The sequence below is a fragment of the Heloderma suspectum genome, chromosome 5 (genome assembly GCF_057233095.1).
Source record: "Heloderma suspectum isolate Gila_16-S chromosome 5, 16-S_ref, whole genome shotgun sequence".
Classification (NCBI taxonomy): domain Eukaryota; kingdom Metazoa; phylum Chordata; class Lepidosauria; order Squamata; family Helodermatidae; genus Heloderma; species Heloderma suspectum.
The window spans coordinates 135,971,408-135,993,654 of record NC_139462.1 but is presented as its reverse complement, the minus strand read 5'-3'; the positions used below and the strand labels follow the sequence as shown (position 1 = coordinate 135,993,654).

At 43.8% G+C, this 22,247-nt stretch overlaps 1 protein-coding gene across 2 annotated transcripts in view; it reads right to left on the bottom strand.

Annotated features, from left to right (window-relative positions):
- The window catches only part of FHOD3 (formin homology 2 domain containing 3), a 455,537-nt gene extending 433,547 nt beyond the window's left edge, over window positions 1-21,990 (bottom strand). For both annotated transcript variants that reach the window (XM_084857529.1, XM_084857531.1), the window contains exon 1: window positions 20,875-21,990. In XM_084857529.1, the coding sequence (XP_084713655.1) occupies window positions 20,875-21,045 (171 nt within the window). In that variant the 5' untranslated portion in view covers window positions 21,046-21,990. The remainder of the gene's footprint in view (window positions 1-20,874) is intronic.
- Window positions 21,991-22,247: the final 257 nt, after the last annotated feature.

Below are 22,247 nucleotides of genomic sequence, written 5' to 3'. Positions count from 1 at the left end.
TCTTCTTAATCTCATCTGCTTCTGTTAGGTCCCTGCCTTCTTTGTCCTTTATCATGCCAGTCCTTGCACAAAACGTTCCCTTGAGATCTCCGATTTTCTTGAAGAGATCTCTAGTCTTTCCCATTCTGTTGTTTTCCTCGATTTCTTTGCATTGTTCATTTAAGAAGGCCTTCTTGTCTCTCCTTGTTATTCTCTGGAACTCTGCATTCAGTTGGATATATCTTCCCCTTTCTCCCTTGCTTTTTGCTTCCCTTCTTTCCTCAGCTACTTGTAAAGCCTCCTCAGACAGCCACTTTGCTTTCTTGCATTTCTTTTTCTTTGGGATGGATTTCGTTGCTGCCTCCTGAACAATGTTACGGACCTCTGTCCATAGTTCCTCAGGCACTCTGTCTATCAGGTCTAATCCCTGAAATCTATTCCTCACCTCCACTGTATATTCATCAGGGATATGATTTAGGTCATACCTGAATGGTTTAGTGGTTTTCCCGACGTTCTTCAATTTCAGTCGAAATTTTGCAACAAGAAGCTCATGATCTGAGCCACAGTCAGCTCCAGGTCTTGTTTTGACTGACTGTATACAGCTTCTCCATCTTTGGCTGCAAAGGACATAATCAATCTGATTTCGATATTGACCATCTGGTGATGTCCATGTGTAGAGTCGCCTCTTGTGCTGTTGGAAAAGAGTGCTTGCTATGATCAGTGTGTTCTCTTGGCAAAACTCTACTAGCTTTTGTCATGCTTCATTTTGTACACCAAGGCCATGCTTGCCTGTTATCCCGGTGATTTCTTGACTTCCTCCTTTAGCATTCCAATCCCCTATGATGAAGAGGACATCTTTTTTTGGTGTTAGTTCTAGAAGGTGTTGTAGGTCTCCATAGAACCGATCAACCTCCGCTTCTTCGGCATCAGTGGTTGGGGTATAGACTTGAATTACTGTGATGTTGAATGGTTTGCCTTGGATTTGTACTGAGATCTTTCTATCGTTTTTAAGATTGTACCCCAGTACTGCTTTTCCCACCCTTTTGTTGACTATGAGTGCTACTCCACTTCTTCTAAGGGATCCTTGCCCACAATAGTAGATATGATGGTCACCTGAATTAAATTCACCCATGCCTGTCCATTTTAGTTCGCTGATTCCCAAGATGTCGATGTTCAATCTTGCCATCTCATGTGTGGCCACCTCCAACTTACCTTGATTCATTGATCTGACATTCCAGGTTCCTAAACAATATTGTTCTTTACAGCATCGGATTTTCTTTTCACCACCAGACACATCCACAGCTGAATGTCCTTTCAGCTTTGGCTTTGGCCCAGCCGCTTCACTCTTTCTGGTGCTACTTGGAAATACCCTCTGCTCTTCCCCAGTAGTATATTGGACACCTTCCGACCTGAGGGGCTCATCTTCCAGCGTCATCTCTTTTAGCCTTGTGATACGTTCCATGGGGTTTTCTTGGCAAGAATACTGGAGTGGGTTGCCATTTCCTTCTCCAGTGGACCACATTTTGTCAGAACTCTCTGCCATGACCTGTCCGTCTTGGGTGGCCCTGCAGGGCATAGCTTATGGCTTCACACAAGCCCCTTCGCCACAACAAGGCAGTGATCCATGAAGGGGGGTTCAAGCTCTACAAAGCCACAAAACTAGATGCTAAGGCTAATGCCATGGTCAGTAATCACTTTGTGCAGTGACACAAATCGTGCTTGCTTAAAACTTACCCTCCATCAGTGATGTGGGGCAGAAAATGCTCTGAAATGGAATATTTTCCTATGCCGTATTTTTCCACAGAAAAATGACGTTTCCATTTCATAACTTCATTAATAACAAGGAATACATATATGTCATTGGAAGTTATATATGTCTCAGTCTGAAATGGAACTAAGCAGTAGTGACAGCGAAACTGAAGGTGCCCCAACAACCTTAGCGGAGGAGAGTTGAACTCTACTGAAATAGAAGAATGGTTGTCAGCATATCATGCACAGTTCTTTGGGTTGCTAAACTAATTAGTGCAGCCTTCCCCAACCTCCAATGCATTGGACTGGGGGATACTGGAATTGTAGTCCAACCCATTTAGTGGGCACCAGATTGGGAAAGGCTAAATTAGTATGTCAACAGTTTTCAGTACTTTTGCTTTTTCTCCTACATTTAAACAATGACCCAGTTTGCATTTAACACTCGATTTTTAAGTTAAAAAAAGGAATTGGCTCAGCTGTGCGGAAGCGCCCACTGTCTTTCACCCGCTCGACATTTCCACTTTCCAAAACCACCCAGGCATGTCCCATTCCTGGGTTGTCCCATGACATCCAAAACCAGGAACTCTGGGTTGTTTAGGGGTTAAACAATCCAGAGTTGACACTGGGAATTTAAATTTAGTATTTTTTGTTTTATTCCCAGATAGTGAGAATTCATTGGGATTGGCGAAAAATGTGCTGCATTTTGTAGTCATTTTGCAATTACATTATTGACTTGGAAGAGGGTAATAATGGCTTTTAGAGAACCTCATAGAGAATAAGCATTCGCTTTTCTGACTGCTGCAAGAACACCCATCCAACTAAGCACAGGGCAGTAAAGTTGATTTCTTAAGGTAATTCTATTTACATTAAGAGGAAAATATTTTCATAATGATATTGCAGCATTCACAGTACCCAAATGCATGTAAGATATTGCAGTGATTTTAAACTTGAGCATGACATGAGAAACCTTTTAAAGCCAGTCTTTCAGAGAGGGCATGTTCCTATTTTTCCAATTCTTAGCAATATGCATTCATGCTAAAAGCAGATTCCTCTCTAAAACCCTGCTTCCTTGCTAACCATAATTAAGAAAAAGGAACCCAGTAACAGAAACATGCACTCCTTGATCAAACTTCCTTTGGTTCTCAAGAGCAAATTCCCTTCACCAACTTTAAACCACATTCAGACTATATTTTCAGATAGTAAAGTAGTTAGAATTAACAGCTATTAAGACCCTGACCAGCATGAACAGCCATTAACATATGAAAAGGAAATTAACTCCTGATAAGGGATGGAAGGGGGTGGGAGGAGGGTGTGCTTATTCTTATGCTTAGCTCCCCACATTTTAATGGCAGCTCAGAGGCTGCCATTACATCTGCACTGGCTGACAGTGAAAACAAGTTGGTTGGACCATCTTTTCCAAAACAATGGCTGGACCCAGACTTACTCAATGAAATTACTGGGACTTGCATTACTCCAAGTATGATTGTCTGGATCCTACCGAAGAAAATCTATTTATTAGTACAGTCCAAAGAAAGACAGAGACATCCAGGTGTTATTAAAATCATTGCTTTTATGATTTATTATAGAACAGGCTAAAGGTGAATGGGAATCTAGCCCTTTACTGTGTATTTAAGTATTAATGGTTTCAATAAGCATCAGACTTCACTCACTGGTTTGTGTGCTTGATGGGGCCAAAAATTAAAGCCACCATTTCATCTGGCATGATGCACTCAGACTTAGTGGCAATCCAGATTTCACATCACTTATTTTCCATGTGAATCCATACAAGTCAAAAAAGAACATCCCAAGTATTATATTTGTCAGCCTCTAATTGCACAAAAGTTATCAACAATTAGCCAGAGCTGACAGCAAGCAGTAACATATACCATGTCTGAGTAAAAGGCTATTTTTACCCCATGATTCAGTCAGCAGCATTCTTACAATGGCTGGAATTACAGCTACCAGGCAGCCAGGTCACTGAATATAAGCCAATGCAATTACATGTTGTAGCATGTTCAACAAATGTGATTATACACTGCAATCATACAATTCTCACTGTGAGGAAAATAAAGCTGTATGCAGTTCAGAGAAAACATGTATTTCACTTCAATTTTGCTCTCCCTTTTGGTATGGATACTTTGCTCAAGTTAATTATCAAAATATTCCAGATAAAACAACAAAGCTGAGGAGAAATCAACTGTCAATTGTTCTAGAGAGAATGCGTAGTTGCTAGTATAATGGAATTTAATTTTGGGCTGGGCATAATCCAGCCAAAGTTAAGCACTATTAAGACTGCAATCCTATGCAGACTTACTCAGGAGTAAACCCCACTGATCTAATCTTAATAGAAATTATTTCTAAGTAAACTTCAAAGATTGCACTGTGGCCAGGCTTGCATATCACAAAACCCCAGAATGTCCAATGTCGGTGGAAGAAATTTTAAAATGCGCTTATTTCTGCTGAAATCACTGAGGCCTCAACTTAACTGCATATTCTCAAGCCTTTGTCCCATTAACTTCAACAGGAATGACTTCCAAGTATGTGTACTTAGAACTGCAGCCTTAGACGTGCTTAAATTTGGCTGTGCTGTGTTTTATTTTTTTCAGAAAAGGTATTTATTTTCCATCCTTCTAGTCTTAAGAGACCTAATTCATTGCTATCAATGCAGCCCAGAGTTAAATTTGTTCAAGGTCTAAATTAGACACAAACATACCTATCTGACTGGAAAACATTTTAGAAGAATGATCAGAGGAGGAGAATGTTACCTGTTCAGTCACCCATTCTTTGCTATTCTTATCCTATTAACATTTCCACATATAAAATTAGGAGTAATGTGTGACCAAAGAAATATTTTCTGCTATTACTGTGTAAGTAGGTAATATGACTACTATAAGCTCAAGGTATTTAGAATGAGTTTATCTGTCTACTTATAGAAATATAGGTTTTGATTTACCTGGGACATCTGAGAACATTTCAGTAAGCCATGTATTTTTTTTAATCAAGGTTTGAGTTTTTCTGTGATTTTAGCTGTTTTGGACAGGAGAAATCCAGGATATAAATGCATAAACGAACAAAGATAAAAAATGGGCTGTTGCACCAGAAAACAGCCTCTAGGATCAGACTGCAGGTAAAATGAAATTCAGCAATCAAAATAGGAAGTCATAAATTATGAAGAGGAGACTGGAGTGCACACGTGTCACCAATCTACTGACAGAGGGATTTAAGAACAACTATGTTAGGGCCAAAGTCAATGTGGTAGCAGCAGATCCATGTGTTTAAACCAAGAGCTGCCCCAATTACATAGGAAGAAAGATGGGAATGAGGCCCATTTTAACCAGCAAAAGGGGCATGTGGGTGAGGAATGCAGAACTCTCACCACCACCACCACCGACCTCTCTGCAGTCTCTCTCCTGCAGGTGCTTTTCTCTTCAGCCCACCTGTGCTTGACTGACTAGGAGAAAATTCCTTGGAGACAGGAGGTTATGTTCTGTGCTCATCAGCTGCATGCCCCAGTTTGCTGTTAACTCCACACACACACATCCTTCTATGCAATTAAAAACAAACGGGCCCCAAACACTCCGACCTTCTGATGTCAGATCTGCTTCAGCCCAAAAAGAAGTGCAATCCTAATCCTAAACCTATTTACACAGAATGAATAGCCAAAGAAAACAACGGAACGTACTTCTGAGTAAGTGTGTGCAGGACTGTGGTTAAGGTGAGAAAGGTACGTCTGTGCAGACGCTTCTCATGCACCAGGATCAGCAAGCCAGCAGTAAATCCAGAAAACCCAGGGAAACAATTCCCTGGAAAAGAAGGTATGACGTGCAGGGGTCCGCAACTCCATTTGGCACTGCAGTTGCTCCAGCCTCCTCTGGCAAGTGTGATGAGGCAGAGCCTTCCAGGGGTGAGGGGGAGAATTGTCATACTATGATCCAAAGATGCTTGGGGGCTCTCAGAAATACAGCATGATGGGAGGGAGGACATTGGCTTCACAGTTTAGACCGTGCAGCTTGCCCTGCCTGCATTTTATCACCCTTGCAATGTAGACAAGCTGGGTACCACTATCGCCAGTCTACATGAACCAGATAAACTGAATGACTGCATGCGATTTCTGGAAAATGTCCATGGCAGACAAGGACAGCAAAACTACTGCAGTCAATGGCAAGATTCAAACTTTAGGCAGAATAGATAGGACCATGTCCATCACAGAAGGAACTGCAGCACATAAGAACATAAGAGCCATGCTGGATCAGCCAAGGGTCCATCTAGTCCAGCATCCTGTTCACACAGTGGCTAACCAGCTGTTGACCGGGAACCCACAAGCAGGGCATGAGCGCAACAGCACCTTCCCGCCCATGTTCCCCAGCAACTGGTGTACATAGGCTCACTGCCTCTGGTACTGGAGGTACCACATAGCCATCAGGACTAGTAGCCATTGATAGCCTTTTCCTCCAAGAATTTGTCCAACCCCCTTCTAAAGCCATCCAAATTGGCAGTCATCACGACATCCTGTGGTAGCGAATTCCATAGTCTAACTATGCACAGTGTGAAGAAGGACTTCCTTTTATCTGTCCTGACTCTCCCACCAATCAGCTTCATAGGATGACCCCGGGTTCTAGCACCTTTTCCAGCTCTTCAATATCCTTTTTTAGTTGTGGGGACCAGAACTGTACACAGTATTCTACATGTGGTCACACCATAGATATATTTAAAGGCAGTATGATATTGGCAGTTTTATTCTCAATGCTTTTTCTAATTATGCCTAACATGGAGTTTGCCATTTTTACAGCGGCTGCACACTGGGTTGACATCTTCATTGAACTGTCCACCACAACCCCAAGATCCCGTTCCTGGTCAGTCACCACTAGCTCAGATCCCTTCAGGCTATACTTGAAGTTGGGATTTCTTGCCCCAACGTGCATCACTTTACACTTGTTTACACTAAACTGCATTTGCTATTTAGATACCCATTCTCCCACTTTGGAGAGATCCTTTTGGAGCTCTTCACAATCCCTTTTTGTTTTAACCACCCTCAATAATTTGGTGTCATCGGCAAACTTGGCCACTTCACTGCTCACTCCTAATTCCAGATAATTTATGAACAGGTTGAAAAGCGGTGGTCCTAATACAGGTGCCTGTGGGACCTCACTATTTACTTCCCTCCATATAGTCAGAAAAATAACATGGTACAGCTCCCGTTGGACTGAAGCACTTTAGAAGGTACATGATACACACATGAAGTACACATACACACATGAAGAAGTCAAGGAGATGGCTAGGCCAGAACCCTTCTTCCTGACAGGCTAACTTTTCATAAAGCCCAAGGGTTTTTTTTTTTTATTGGGGAGCATTAAATTACAGATTCATCCACCTGTGTTCTGAAGTGATACAATCCTAGAATGGAGGCACCATGTGATGCTTCTAAACATGTAGATCAACCCAACAACTACTACAGTCAACATTCAGGTTCAAACCACAGGGAGATGTCTATAGGTTAGTAAAATATAATGTGAATACTGGAGTCCAACAATAGAATTAAATAGTTCTGTCCAGAATTGCGGCTTGTTATTGTTGGTGTTAATGTTATTTCCTCCTTTCTACATATATTAAAACTATCAAGGGTGGTATTAAATGTCAAAAACAAGCAAACAAATAGAACTAAAACTAAAGCCATGTGCAGATTTGCATTTACCAGATCATCATATTCTACATTTCAGCCATTTCTTCTTTAAAACAAGAACTGCAAGCTGTATGCATAAGAGGACATAGTCCTAGTACTAAAATAAAACCTATTTCTTCCCCTCCAGGGCATTCCCAACCACATTATAAATATGCTGCAACAATACAAAGTTAGGATGACTAAACGCTATCCAGGTGTTAAAAGAAGCGCTGATGGTGAAAAGCAGGGGCTGGGGGGAGAGAATCTTTCCCTTGGGCCAGCATTAAAGAAATCGAAGCATGGTGTTACAGATTATTACCATTTAATTGCCAAACAAGGGATAGATCTCAGACCTTGTAAAGAACCTCCCAGTGCTTTCCAAGTGTGGAGGCATGTTAACCTGCCTGGCTGAATTCCAAGATGCATAATTACATCTTGCCAGCCTAATTCCCTCCCGGAGTTTCATGTACAGTAAATACAGCATTATGTTTCTGAAGAGCTATGCAGTGTTCCTGTGCACGTTTAAACAAACGTCACATTCCATTACAGAGGCACATGCTCTGCCGTGCCTTTACAAAGGGGACCGTGAAATTCAAACTTTATATAGAGTCTATGAGGGTAACCCGTTACAATGCTTACTTGGCCAGACAGTCAAGTAAAGGGATGTATAGACAGGCCTCTTCACTCTCCAGTGAAGAAACACAGACTTTTCCAAAGGGGGGGGAGGGGAGGGAAGGAACCCATAAAATATGTCAAGGTTTTAAAAAGCCTTTTTATCTTCCCCCCTCCCTCCACATGCACACCTTTTATCATGCTTGACATTTTGCCCTTTTTAAAAACCAATACCTCCTTTGTAACAATTTTTCTGAACACCATTCCCCGCCACGCCCCCGCCCAGTTGTTGAGTGGCATAGTTTATTGACAGTCCCAAGGATATATTAGCTATTTCCACCCGGAGCACCAGTAGAGATTTTAGTGAGGGGTGGGGGGAGGGGAACAAGAAGGTGCTTAGGAAGTTTGAAAGACTTGCTCTCGGATATATTCAAGATTAAAATATCTTGCTTTGTATTTTACATATTGATACTGTAAGCTAGATTGATTCTTTACACTACAAAGAAATGTTGTATAGCAGTAACAGTCTTCTGGAGAAAGCGGTAAAATATGTGAAAACATGTTTAACAAAATATACAACACTGAAAGGGGAGAAATTGCATATCTTTCCTTTCTATCTTTCTCTGTACCTCTCCTGCATTTAGGAATGCAGTGGTACAGACTGAAAAATTATACTTTTTAAAACCTCTAAAACAAAGATTAAACTGAAAAGATTGTTTTGAGGAATTTGTTGTAGTTACTTTTTTATAACTCATAATTTCATTTCCTTTCTTGTTATTATTATTATTATTAAATTTATTAATCGCCCATCTGGCTGGTCACCCAGCCACTCTGGGAGATGTACAACATGCAATAAAAACAATAAAAACATTTCCTAAAATACCCTAACCCACCCCAAATCTTGTTATATTTTTAACTTGCTTTCTTTACCTGAATGAAACTTAAGTACAATAAATGTTACCAATACAGGCCAGTCACCCTTTTTCCCCCCACCCACCAAGTTAAAGGATTTGTGGCATTCTAACATTTAGTCCTCTTCCATTAGTTTAAACAACAGTCAGCCATGTGTAAAACCAGTGATTCTCAGAACAGAGGAGACAGCAAAAGGCTCCCCATCGTGCTGGCCCTCCAGGTTCCTGATTAGCAGAACGCTGGCGGATCAAATGGAAGTCAGTCTTAGCAAATGTCACTCTAAGCATCTCCATCTGAGGAAAGAAGGATAAGCTCCTCAGTTAGGGACCGCCTTCCTCCCTCTCTATCATTCCCAGGCTAAATACGTCCTAAGAGGGACTGCCCTATTGTCACTGTCCTCAGGTTTCCCAGCTGGGACCTCACCCTTGTCCTTCAAGCTCCTCTGCTCCATGTCCCTTAGTGAGATGTTCCACTCACTTCCCTTCCAGTGTCCTCACCTGTAACAAGAACCAGCCTTGTGACTATCAACAGACATGCTTTTAGGATCAGAGCCACCTTTACTTATTAAGGATACGTATACCCTGCCTTTCCACATCCAAATGTGGAGACACTCAAGGCAGCTTACAATAAACCCATAAAAACAAAAAACAAAACTGATATCATACAAGAAATAGAAATAAATCATTCAAAATATAAATGAGGAAGTTAAAAATTAAACTAACATTAGCAAGAGTCATGACTCAGAAGAAAAAATCTTATCCAGTAAATTGATTAAAAGTTTAATGGAAAAGAAGGCTTTTCAGGCAGTGACGGAACACCAGTAAAGTGGCACATTAGCATTAAACCAAAGTCTTGAACAACAACTGGGCTTCACACATCAGATCAGACTAGTGCTGTGCCGAAAATTTCTCCCACATTTTTCTCAACCATTCTCATTCAATCTGATAGAAAAGAAATTGCTTTCAAAAAGAAATTCAGAGGAGGAGAAATTTCGGAGAAATTCTCATGGGTTGGGTTTGGGGTTCTTGTGCTTACTTTACTTGTGAGGTGGCTGAGCAGTGTGCATGAGTGTCCTGTCTGTCATCGTACAATAATCTCTGCGGCAGCCTGTAGCCTCCTCAGCTTCCCACACTTCAATTAAAGCCATCATGAGGCAATTCCTCTCATGGGGCTTTTTCAGTTCCAAAAGTGCAGGTGGCCTGGGAGGCTGCAGGGCAATGGAAAGATGTGTAATAGAGAGAAAAAAATACAGCGCCCTCAGCCACCTTGCAGTGATTAGGTAAGCTCAAAAATACCACCAAAATAAATTCAAAATTCTGCCTTAGAAAAGTGGAAGCCTCAACATAGCTGATGCTGTTGCCACCTACAGAAGCAGTGCAATAAACCAAAAACCCTTAGGAAAAAAGAAAGAACCTGTGCTACAACCCCTGCCAATAGTGAGCCCTATCTGTGACAAATTGTTGGAGAATTTCTCCTCCCCTAAGAGAAATTCAGTGAAATTGTCTCCCCAATTTCTCTGCCCACAAATAGGCTGGAGAATTTTGAGAGGCCATTTGTGTACAGCTCTAGATGTACTGAGGTGTACACCTGAGGTGTACACCTCTGTTACATTCAGAGGTGTGCGTATTCGGGTAAGCCCGGCTGTCGGGAAACTCCACAACTAAGGAAGCTACAGATACTTGGAATCTCGGCATCTAATAACCTAATAAGCTTCCAGGAACATAGGCTTGTTCCAAAGTCCAAATGAACCAATTCAACAGCTAGCCTTACAACATTCTTATCTTTGCCTTATCAAAAGATTGTCTATATATAAGGATGAAAGATTTAGGAGTTTTATCATTCTTATTGCAAGTATCCAGAAAAACAAGTGGCGGCAAAGGATGCTTCGCTTCTTCTGGAGCAGTATACAGCAAAGGACATGTCTCTTCTTCTGGAGCAGCCAGCCATCCACCAAAGCACCCACCAAGGATGCCTTGCTCTGGCAAGCTTCCTTTCCCTCCACTCCTTTAATTTAATTTAAAGGAATCAACCAATAACATGAAGCTCAGGCAAGCCTCACATTGTTTGGGCAATTAGCACAAATTCTAAAGTGTGGAGGTACAGGAAGCTGGGCAAGATTGGGGAGGCACATTAATTATCTTATATTTGCTAATTAGAGCTAGCAGGGATTCCAGATTAAAACTAGGGGGGGGGCATGCAGGCTAAGGTTGATTTCCTTCTCTTTTTTTTGCTCTGTAAATACTGCCAAATCTAATGTTTCAAACTGTGAGCCTAAACTGTGAGAGATTAAATACCAAAAATAAGTAAATATAAATAAGAGAAAGTGAAGAAAAGATTCATACAGGGCAAGGTTGTATATTTCCCTTTCTTTGAAAGGCTTCTAGCACAGACTAGCAGTTTAGAAAAACCAAGCAAACATTTTTAAATGATAGCAGTTCTTTGTAATATCATTTAGCTTGTCATTGGAAATGCAAAGGTTGCATTATAGCTGGCAGGAGAACTTTGTTAAGTAAATAATTGGTGTGTTTTACGGCCTGATCCTATGCACGCTTCCTCAGAAGTACCACTGAATTCAATGGAGCTAACTTGTTTGCTATTATGTTTATATCCCACCTTTCTACCAAGGGGTTCAAAACAGCATACATGATCCTCCCCACCACCTGTTTTATTCTCACAACAACAGCATGAAATAGGTTAGGCGGAGAGTTGATGACTGGCCCCAGGCCACCCAGTGAGCTTCACGACTGAGGGGGGGATATGAACCTGGGTCTCCTCTGTCCTAGGCCAACACTCTAACCACCACACCACACTGGCTGTCTGTGTAAGTGTGCATTGTATGAAGTTCCAAATTGTAGAACAGCTGGAACTTAGGAAGCTTCTAACTAGAATACAGCAGGTTCCCCTTCTTCTTTTTTTCAAACAGACACCCGTGTTTTAAAAAATAAAAATGTAACTTGAGGCCCATTCTGAGAGTCCTAAATTAAGGATCTTGCATGTCCCAAAATCTGGTTCCATCACAAATCCTAAATAAAGCGCAGCATAGCTTTTCAAAAGGTGATGTAGCTTGAAAAAATACATCTGATTACTACATTTGGGCCTATGAAAACCCATGCCACAAAAAAGTTGTTAATTGCTACTCTGCCATAAGACTTCACCGTCTTGAAAGACTTGTCATACTATAAAGCAAATTACCATGCTGACAGAGAATTATTAGTGAAAGTACACTGCCTAGAACATTTCAACAAAAAGCCTTCCTAAGGGCAATAGTTACAAATTCTCCTAATACAACAACAACAACAACAACAACAACAACAGCAACTGCCTCAGTGTCCTGGTTTTTACACTCTGTCTCTCAGGATAGTCCCCTTCTTATAATAAATTCTGCATCAGCCACTAATTTGAGTTCACCTCCCCATTTGCTTTCTTAGTAACAAAAGACAGCAAATGTGGCATGGAGGCGAGGAGATTGAAAACCTCCTATTTCATCTGGGTTAGTGCTCACACATGGAGCCTGAGTTTGGGGGATTTTGTACCCATTTGCCATGTCAGCCACCACTTGCTGTATGCGTGAACAATCAGGAGAAGAGCAGCTGCAAGAGTCTTTATGGTATAGGCAGGCAGGTTTTAAAGTTGTGATGCTCTTCATTGTCTGAAAATGCCATTGACATCCAGTGGACTTCATCAGTAAATTTAGGGCACCACTCTGAGAACAGAACTATGAAACATGCTGTAACAGCTACATAGTGTGTGTGTGTGTGTGAGAGAGAGAGAGAGAGAGAGAGAGAGAGAGAGAACGTGCATACACACACACACACACACACACACACACACAACAGCTTGGATCTGTAAGTGAACAACTATCAAATTCTACTGAGTCCAAGACATAAATATCAGATTGCAGGGGAAGGCTGAGAGGAACAGAAGAACTGGTGATTGACTGCAAAGTTTAGACTTAAATATAGATTCAAATGCAGGCCTATAGTCTGTGGCATCTCAAGATGTAAGCTTTGATCCTCCTACTTATCAGTAAATGGCACTGACTTCAACCAACAAAAATAAGTAAAAAACTGTAAAAAAAAAAAAAAGGTCCTGGTCCAGACACAGCCACTTGTGTAGCTGATGCAAGGCACTGGGTATGAATTTCACAGGGAAAGCAGAGCAAAATGTCAGGGACAAAGGGACAAAAATCTCCATCTCAGTCTATCCTATGCAGGTCAATCGGAATCACACTGGAAGTAGGTCCATCTGCATGTGGAATCATACAATCCATGTAAAACTGCACTCATGTCCACACACATAGCTCAGTTTTGCTGCACAGAGCAACAGCCACTGCCAACCTATACAGGAAGAAAGCTGGAATATCTTTTAGCCAATTTCTTCAGCAACTGCAGCCTTTCTTGGAGAAACCAGACCTAACATTGATCATTCATGCCCTTGTCACCTCCAGACTAGATAATAGAGACCATAACACCCTTGAAGACAATCCAAAACAGGGTTAGGCAATCTTTTGGGGCCATGGACACATTTAGCAATTTGAGAAACTGTCCTAGGCACCACCACAGAATAGCTGCCGTGGGAAGCATGGCAAAGGACAAGTAGCCAGCTCAAAAGACCGAGTACAAGGCAGGGGTGGGATCTGAGCCCCAACACACTAAACAACTCCTTTGAACCCATTGTTTTCAGCACCAACAGATACCTATTTCAAACCAAAAGGTGTTAATTTCTTTAAGAAGTAGGAGCAGTAGAGCACCATGGTGGCACCAAGAGAGGTGTTCAGGGCACATTGGTGCCCATGGGCACCATGTTGCCTACCCCGGTCTAGAAGTTTCAATTGGTTTAGAGTGTGACTGCCAGGGTTTTGACTGGAGCCATTCCATTTCATCATGTTACAACAATCCTCTACCAGCTTCACTTGCTACTAACCTGCTTTCAAACCCAATTCAAGGTGCTGGCTTTGACCTTCAAAACCCTAACTGCCTGGGACCAGAACCTCACAAGGACTGCCTTCCCGCATAACAGCCTACCCAAGAACTCCAACAGTGGGGGGATGAAAGGAGGGCTTCCTACATTGAGTGGAAGTATGGCAGGGAACTATACAGGAGAGGACTCCAATCGTGACATCCATGATCTGGAACAGCTTCCGAAGAGAGACATACCTGCCTCTTTCACTGTCTGCTTTCAGATGGGAAGTGAATATAGTTTTATGTCAGTGGGGGTGGTTTTTAGATCTGCGTCATTAAAATCACTGCTACTGTTCTCTGTTTCTGATATCTTTTACTCTGCAGTTTTTGTTTGTTATAGTATTTGTTTTAAGATGTTATTCTTTTATATTGTCCATTTGTACTATGTTATTAATTTATCACCGTCAGCCACCTCTAATATTTTATACAAATCAAATCATCATCTAGCCTTTCCCCTCTCAATATAGCTGGATCCTTTGCAGGTAGGAGGGAATGCAATAGCTGTTCTGTGAATGCAACAATCAACCACTGGATTGGATGAAAGGCCGTAACGGAACTCAATTATTTTCTTACATATCTGACCCAGGTGTCAACAAGCTAGCTTAGGACTTGGAGGTGGGTGTGGGAAGACAGGCTTACCAGTTTAGGACCAAACAGTGCTTAGCTTGAACTCAGACTAGACCAGTGGCCAGATAAACCCATTTCTGGCACCTGGCCAGGACTGCCAAGCCAGGGCAGTTGTCAAGGGCTGTGCAGGCCCCAACACATGGCTAGTAGCCTGTGCTTCAACTCTGTGGTTCCCAAGTTATGCCAGCCTAGTTTACTCAAACGTAAGGGTGGATGGATTTCTCCTCTTCCATTAGTCTTATATATATTTGCTGTGTCCATGTCACACTGAGTACAAGGCAGAGGTGCAGTCTGGGCCCCAGAAGACAAAAGCCCTCTGAACTCAGTTTCTGCTCCAACAGACCATCCATTCAATGAACGGCAAGCCAGCCAGTTAATTTCCCTAAATCACCTCTAAAGTTAATTTATCCCATTAAATTTATTTCCCCAAATGAATAGGAACATACTCCCAAATCACACACACAAGAACTGCACACCCCATATTGCAAACACACACTGTCTTTCTGGATAACTCCTGTGATGCTCCTGCCCTGGGTTCTACCTTCCCCAGCTTTCGCATGATGAAACGGTGGAAAAAACAACAACCTCAGGATGTCTACCTCCACTGGGTCAGTTGTCCTCACTGACACACACAGCTTCAGCCCCTTTTACTCTGACACCCAATATGCCTACCTGGTTCCCTCTACTCAATACAGCAGAATTAACAAGGAAATATATTTTCTAATGGTAAAACAATAAGACAAACCAACACATGGGATCTTGTAGTTAAAAACAAACCAATGCAAATTTCATACAAGAGGAGTTATATATTATTAATCGATCTATGCTTCGTCCTAATCTACTACCTACCTACTCTACCCTTCTAAACCCTGGTTCCCAAACCCCACTCACTAGATGTAGCTTCTTCAATCCCTACGGCCCTATCTGACTAATGAACTGTCAGGTCACTCCTTTTATAACCTCAGAATCCTCACACGCACACGTGCCCCTCCCACCTTTCACTCACTCTCTCTCTAATCCTAACTTACCTGGGTCCCAGTTAACAATACAAACACAAACACTGATATAATAGGCATATGTTACAACCCCCCAGACACACACTTCTACTAAATCACATCCATAAACTCTTTCACACATGCACTGCACACACACACCCATCCATTCAAGGACACGTACCACACACAGGGGTTCTGAAAGCGTTCTGAGTAGCCAGCATTCTGGAGGATCTGTGCTTCAGACAGCTGCCCTCCACATGTGAAGGGTGACAAGAGTGATGATGGAGGGGGCGAGGCTAACATATTTCCCCTCCTCGCGTGTTTAAAGAACTTGCTTTCAGAAAGCCTGAATGGGGCTACAAGCACACACACACCCCTCCCTTATCCACCCCCTCCTCTGCCTTCCCAAAGCCACCCCACAGCTCTCCCCACCAGCTTCCCAGTCACCCAGCAGTCCGCTCTAACTCACCCCGAGTGACCGCACAGCTCTCCTTGCCAGCCCCTTGGGTTACCCTGCTGGCCTCCCAAGGACAGTTCCCCTCACCAAGGTCGCCTTGCAGCCCTCTCCAACTTTCCCCAATCCACCCTGGTCACCCCACAGCCCTTCCTCCAACCTTACCAGGCAGAAGCAGCAGGGGCCGTTTCCCCTTCTTCTTCGTGAGAAGTTTTAAGTGGATGCCCTGGCCCAATGTGCTGCAAAGTGAAGTGCCTGGCCTGCCTGCAGCCTCCCATCATCTTCACTACCCAAGATTGCCTCTGGGGCCCCAGCAGGCCCAGCGGCCTTCTGGCGAAAGGAAATGCAGGATGGTGGGCAGCTGCAAACAGGCACTTTAACAACATCAGGAGGGGCAATGGGCCTTGGTGGGTGCCAGGCAAGGCATCTGTGAGTGCAATGTGACTGTGGGGACCCCTACACTGGGGACCCCTCACAGTACCACTGAAGTGTGTGGAAAATCCCCCGCCCCCTCATGGGCAGGGATGGTTTTGCACATTTCTATGATTGGGGGCTGGAACCATAAGCCACTTCCTTGGAAATATCCCCTTGAAATCACTGACCATCACTGATGAACAGACATGTTTAAGATCACACTGTAAAAACATCCATGTGTAACCTGTCAGAATCCAATCAGGTTTTCAGTACTTGCAGCATCATGTACTGAATTAACAATTTCTACATTTCTTGCATTTTTAGATTTTATTATTACATTTCTATCCTGCCTTTTTTCCTGTTGCAAGGAACTCAGGCAGCTTACATGCTCCTCCTCCTCTCCATTTTATCCTCACAACAACCCTGTGTGGTAGGTTAGGCTGAGAGTCAGTGACTGGCCCAAAGTCACCCAGTGAGCTCCATGGCCAAGTGGGGACTAGAACCCAGATCTCCCAGTCCAACGCTCTAGCCTCTACACCACACTGACCCTTTTAAGAGAAAGTTCTGCAGTTGCTGTTTTGCAAGGCCCTGCTCGACCTACAATGTCTCTTCAAAAGCAAAATGTCTGCTGAATGTATATGTTGTTGTTTGAAATATGTTTTGGTGCCCTTAGGATATCTTTAGAACAAGAAGCACAGCTTTTTAATCAGATAAACATAGGAAGCTGTCTAACCTCCTCTCTTAAATGACTCCACTCTGATTCCACCATTGTCCCTTGTGTCAGAATCATCCTCCCAAAGCACCTCTGGCACACCCTCTCTACCTCCCTCCCAATTCCCCCCCCCCCGCAATCCCTCTTTTTTGCATAAAGCTTTTAGCGCCTACCTGAATCCAAACCTAAGCATACTCCACTCAAGCTTTGACAAAATGTTGGATTATAAGTGCCTCAGGGCCTTTGGGGGGTTTTGTTAGATCACACTGTAAGGCACAATGTGTATCAGTGTCATGACACTATATAAACAACTGCTTAGGGCATAGTCATGACTGGGCATCTGCAAGTATAAAGAGCTACATTTAGATGGTTGACAAGGCCAGATTTTACAAAGGTTATGGCTTGTCTAATTGCTATACTGCATGCTGTAGCTTTTACAAGGGTATCAACTGTTCCAAGGACAGTAGACTTAACTGCTATTTTTACCAAAGCCTCGGCACAACTGTCAGCTCATCAGACAGACACAAGACCAACAGCTTAAACGGCCCATTCTTTGCCTGTACAAAACCCTTCCCACCTTCACTCTCAGTCCTGAATGATTACATCCCTTTCTGGCATTACAGGACACTCCAAACAGGTTGCTTAGTAGGAGCAAATACATCAGATTGGCTCTTATGGCAGGTTTGCTTTAAAAACTTCAAGATCTCCAGTCATTCTAGCAAACGGGAGAGAAATGCCTGCCCTGGAAAGCTACTGTGGAAATGAAAAGCAACCTCTCGGGGACCTAAGAAAATAGTGCGCATTAATTATTAATGAAAACCCCCAGACACATTCGTTGGCACAGATGCCAAACACACATTGTTCCGAACAGCTCCTTGTTGAGATTCAGAGGCACTCATGCCACGCCACGATTACTTATTAGGAAAGAATTCAAAATGCACCGGCATAGCACAAATCTCCAGGTTCCCAAACATGTTCAGCTTAATTGAGGAGGAAGAAAAAGCATTAGAAACATTTTGTGTTTTTATTCAAGGCAGAAGTAAAGTTTCCTAGCAAAAGCAAAGTTTCTTGGACATTTGCCCAATACTGGATGCCTTCTGTGTGTACATTTGAAAATCTCCATAGACCCATTGCTTGCTGCAAACACCGAAATATAGCATTTTTGGCAATGGCTACAAATGCCCACTAACAATAACTTCTGGAGCCATCCGCAAGGATCTCAAATTGCACTTGCTGGTCATTCTAACTGATCACTATAGAGTTTCTATCTCTGCCCCACATGGTGCTGTAGTATCAGAATAATGTTGCACTATTTTTACACTGAAGTTCTTAGTAAAATCCTCTGCCTGAAACCCTCCCCACTGGACAGCTGACATAGCTTCTTCTTCCTTCAAACACAAATCCCGGAACTGGAACCATTTTTATTAGCATCTTACAGGTTTTCTTCTCTCTACCTGAGAAAGGTAAATTTAATTTTACAGATTCCTTCCTTCCTTAAGCTAAAGGGAAAAATGCTCTACATCATCAACCTAATTATGAAGGCTTAAAACCTATGCACTCTTACCTGGGAGTAAGTTGCACTGAATTCAATGGGACTTGTAATAAGCAGGCAAAGGATAAAACCGTCCCGTTCTTAATTTCTCAGCATGGGTTTTCCCAATCAGCATCATGTCAACAAGTCTGTCTGGTTATACTGAACACCAGTGTTGAAAAGAGGTATATTCCCTTCCTCCTTCCATTTCCAGCAAGTATTTGGTACATATACCTTCCATCATCTGACACAGGAAAAGATGTCTATGACCTTCATGCAAAGTGAACTAGGTATTAAAGTCAAAGGAGGGCCACATCAAATGTGACAAGATTACTACATAGCAAAGCACTTAAGCACTACAATTTAGAAATAGCACACAGAATAAAACAAAAACAAGGGCAACAATTGCAAAAGCATAGACAGCGAGATGCTCATGGGCACAGAAGTGTTGTATCGACAGATACAAGTGCACTGCTATATATTATGCAACATTTAATACACAAAAACGGAATAATGCACCAAGGTATGGAAATTCAACACACATCACACAGAGATAAATATGCAAAATGAAGGACACCATGTAAGAATAGTAAGACACCGCTGTCAATGGTATCAATAGATATTGACTGAAAGTTGCCATGACGAAAGAGCCATATGTACACTGTGGCAGTGTACAAAAGCGTCAAATAGTCCAGTGATCGCCAGCACATGAAACCAGTAATCTGTAGCAATCACACCGGATCACTGATTGTATCAATCCCATTGACAGTAGTGTCACATGCTTTATACAGTGTCCTTCATTATATGTAGTTCTTTGCATGTGTATATCTCATTGTGATGTATATGTTCAGTGACTTCAGATCCACAAATCATGCCTTGGAACATTTTTCTATTATTGTTATTAAATGTTGTATGCTATACAACAGATGTATGCCCAAAAGCATCTCACTGTCTACTGGAAATAGAGAACAACCTGTGCGTTGATCATCATATGATTATTGCAGAGAAGTATATCGGGTACAACATGGCACAACGTGAGCTTCACTTCATGTCCCACCTAAGAATTTTCTGGAATATTAACTTCAAAGTATTGCCCTGCAACCCACAATGCATCTTATATTTTGCATTTCCGAATGTTACAGTGTTCATTGTTTTCACCGCTTGCCACACTTCTCATCCTCTGGATGTTCATACATTTCAGACATACGGTGCAAGAATGCAAGAGCCAGTTCTCAAGTCAGACAGACAATGAACCAAAATAGCTAACAGTTGGCATGTGCTAAGCCTCAATATTTGGTATTAGTTTGACAGACACAATATCACAAAAGCAAAAGAGCAGCCCCAGGTTCTAGTCCAGTGTCCTCTTTCTCGCCAGCCGGATGCCTCCGGAAAGCCCACAGTCAGAACAACCTTTTCCTGCTGTTACCCTCCTGAACTAGAATTCAGAAGTATATGGAATCTGAAGGTTCTGTGTAGCCATCATGACTAATACCTACTGACAGACCTCGTCTCCATGGGTTGGATCCAGACTACCTTAGTCATGCTTTAGTCCCATGGGAGAAGTTAGTCATGACCAACTTAGGTCCCAGTGATCTCAATGTAGTCAAAGCGTGACTACCTTAGCCTGGATCCAACCTCATGAATTTGTCCAGTCCCCTTTTACAGCCATCTAAGTGAATGGCCATCACCACAACTTGTAGCACTGAATTCCATATGTCAAATTATGAAGTGCGTCAGATACTTTCTTGTATCTGCTCTGAATCTTGTGTCCATCAATTCCAAATTCCACGGGGTAACTCCAAGTTATAGTGTTATGAGATGGAGGAAAAGTTCTATCCCCTCAAAATGACACGTAATTTTATAAACCTCTATTGTGTCCCGCAACATACAAATACTTTAGATCATAAGCCCCTTCGGGCGGCAGGGAGTTAATGGTTTTCTTTATGTTACTCTGCAAGGAACCGTGTACACCAGCAGCACTCTATAAATCTGCCTTCCTCAAACCTGGTGCCCTCCAGGCGTTTTGGACTACAGCTCCCAGCATTCCTGGTCAACTCCTAGGTCATATGGCTGGGGTTCATGGCAGTTGTAGTCCAAAACATCTGGAGGGCACCAGGTTGCAGGAAGGCATAAGGAGAAAAATGGGACAATTGCAAGGGATGCAGAGATCTAGAGCTTCCCCCTCAGCGCTCCTGGCCCAGTCCTCATCCAAAGAACACCCCCCCCGCTCCCCAAAACCAGCAACCGTCTCCCCCTCCCCACCCAGTACCTTTTGTGGGGCTTTGAGCAGGCGGTGCAGCCCAGCCAGCTGGGTGATCAGGGGGAGGTCTTCCCGGAAGGTGTAGAGGGGCGGCCGGGTGGGCTCGGGGAAGTTGGTGCTGTTGAAAGGGTCGGTGTCATCGAGGAACTGCACCCTGCAAACCAGCGTTGCGGTGGCCATGGCGCATCCATGCAAGAAACAATGCACACCCGGCCGTGCAAACGGCAGCGCCAAGAGCGCAGGACGGAGACGCAGGACGGGGCCCCGGTTGCTTCCTGCCCCAAGCCCGCCAGCCAAGAAACAAACAAACAGCTCTCCTCCCGGGAAACACGCGCGCGCGCGCGCACGTTATTTCCGAGCGGCGGGGTCGGAAGAAGGCTTGGAGTGGGGGAGAGTCGATCCCTTTTCCCGCGGCGAAGGAGATCTCGCGTCAGTCGCGTGGAAGGAGGCAACCGGACTCGCACACGCACGATGTCCCCGAGTCTTGCAGAGCAAAAGTCGCTCCCAAACAAGAGAATAACAATAGCCGCAGATCCAGGGGAACTCGGCCCGGGGGACCAGAGAAAAGCTCCGGGCGCTGTGAAGCGGAGGGCGATCGGCTCCAAGGAGGAGGGAGAGAGGAGGCTCGCTGGCGGGGGTTGCAGGGGAAAGTCACCGCGCACAGGAAAGGGCGGCTGCTGGGGCGGCGCACAGGAACGCCGCGGAGAATGGCGCTGGCGGCGGCGGCTCCCCCATTCTCAGCCGGCCGCTCGCCGCACCGAAGCGGGACGCCAAAGAGAGAAGCGGCGGCAGCGGCGGCTGGGAAACCTGTTCCCTCTCTCCCCCTCCCTCCCCGCCCGCTCGCCCGCCGGCCGGCCACCGCAGGCTGCGCTCTCTAGTGGACGCAGCCTGGCCACGCAACCCAAATCCCTGCTGCTGCTGCAGGACCGCCGCAAGCCCCGTGCACATGATGCTTGCTTCTGGGGAGACCCGGACCGCGGTCGGAAATCACCTGGGAACATAGGAAGAGCCCTGCTGGATCAGACCGAGGGTCCATCTAGTCCAGTCTTCTGTTCACACGGTGGCCAACCAGCTGTCGACCGGGAACCCACAAGCAAGGACTGAGCCCAACAGCACCCTCCCAGCAACTGGTGTACATAGGCATAATGCCTCTGCTTCTGGAGGTAGCACATGGCCACCAAGCCTAGTAGCCATTGATAGCCTTCTCCTCCAGGAATTTGCCCAACCCCCTTTTAAAGCCATCCAAGTTGGTGACCATCACTGTGGTAGCAAATTCTAGAGTTGACTATGCGCTGTGTGAAGAAGTCCTTCCTTTTATCTGTCCTGAACCTCCTGCCAATCAGCTTCATGGGATGATCCCGGGTTCTAGTATTATGAGAGAG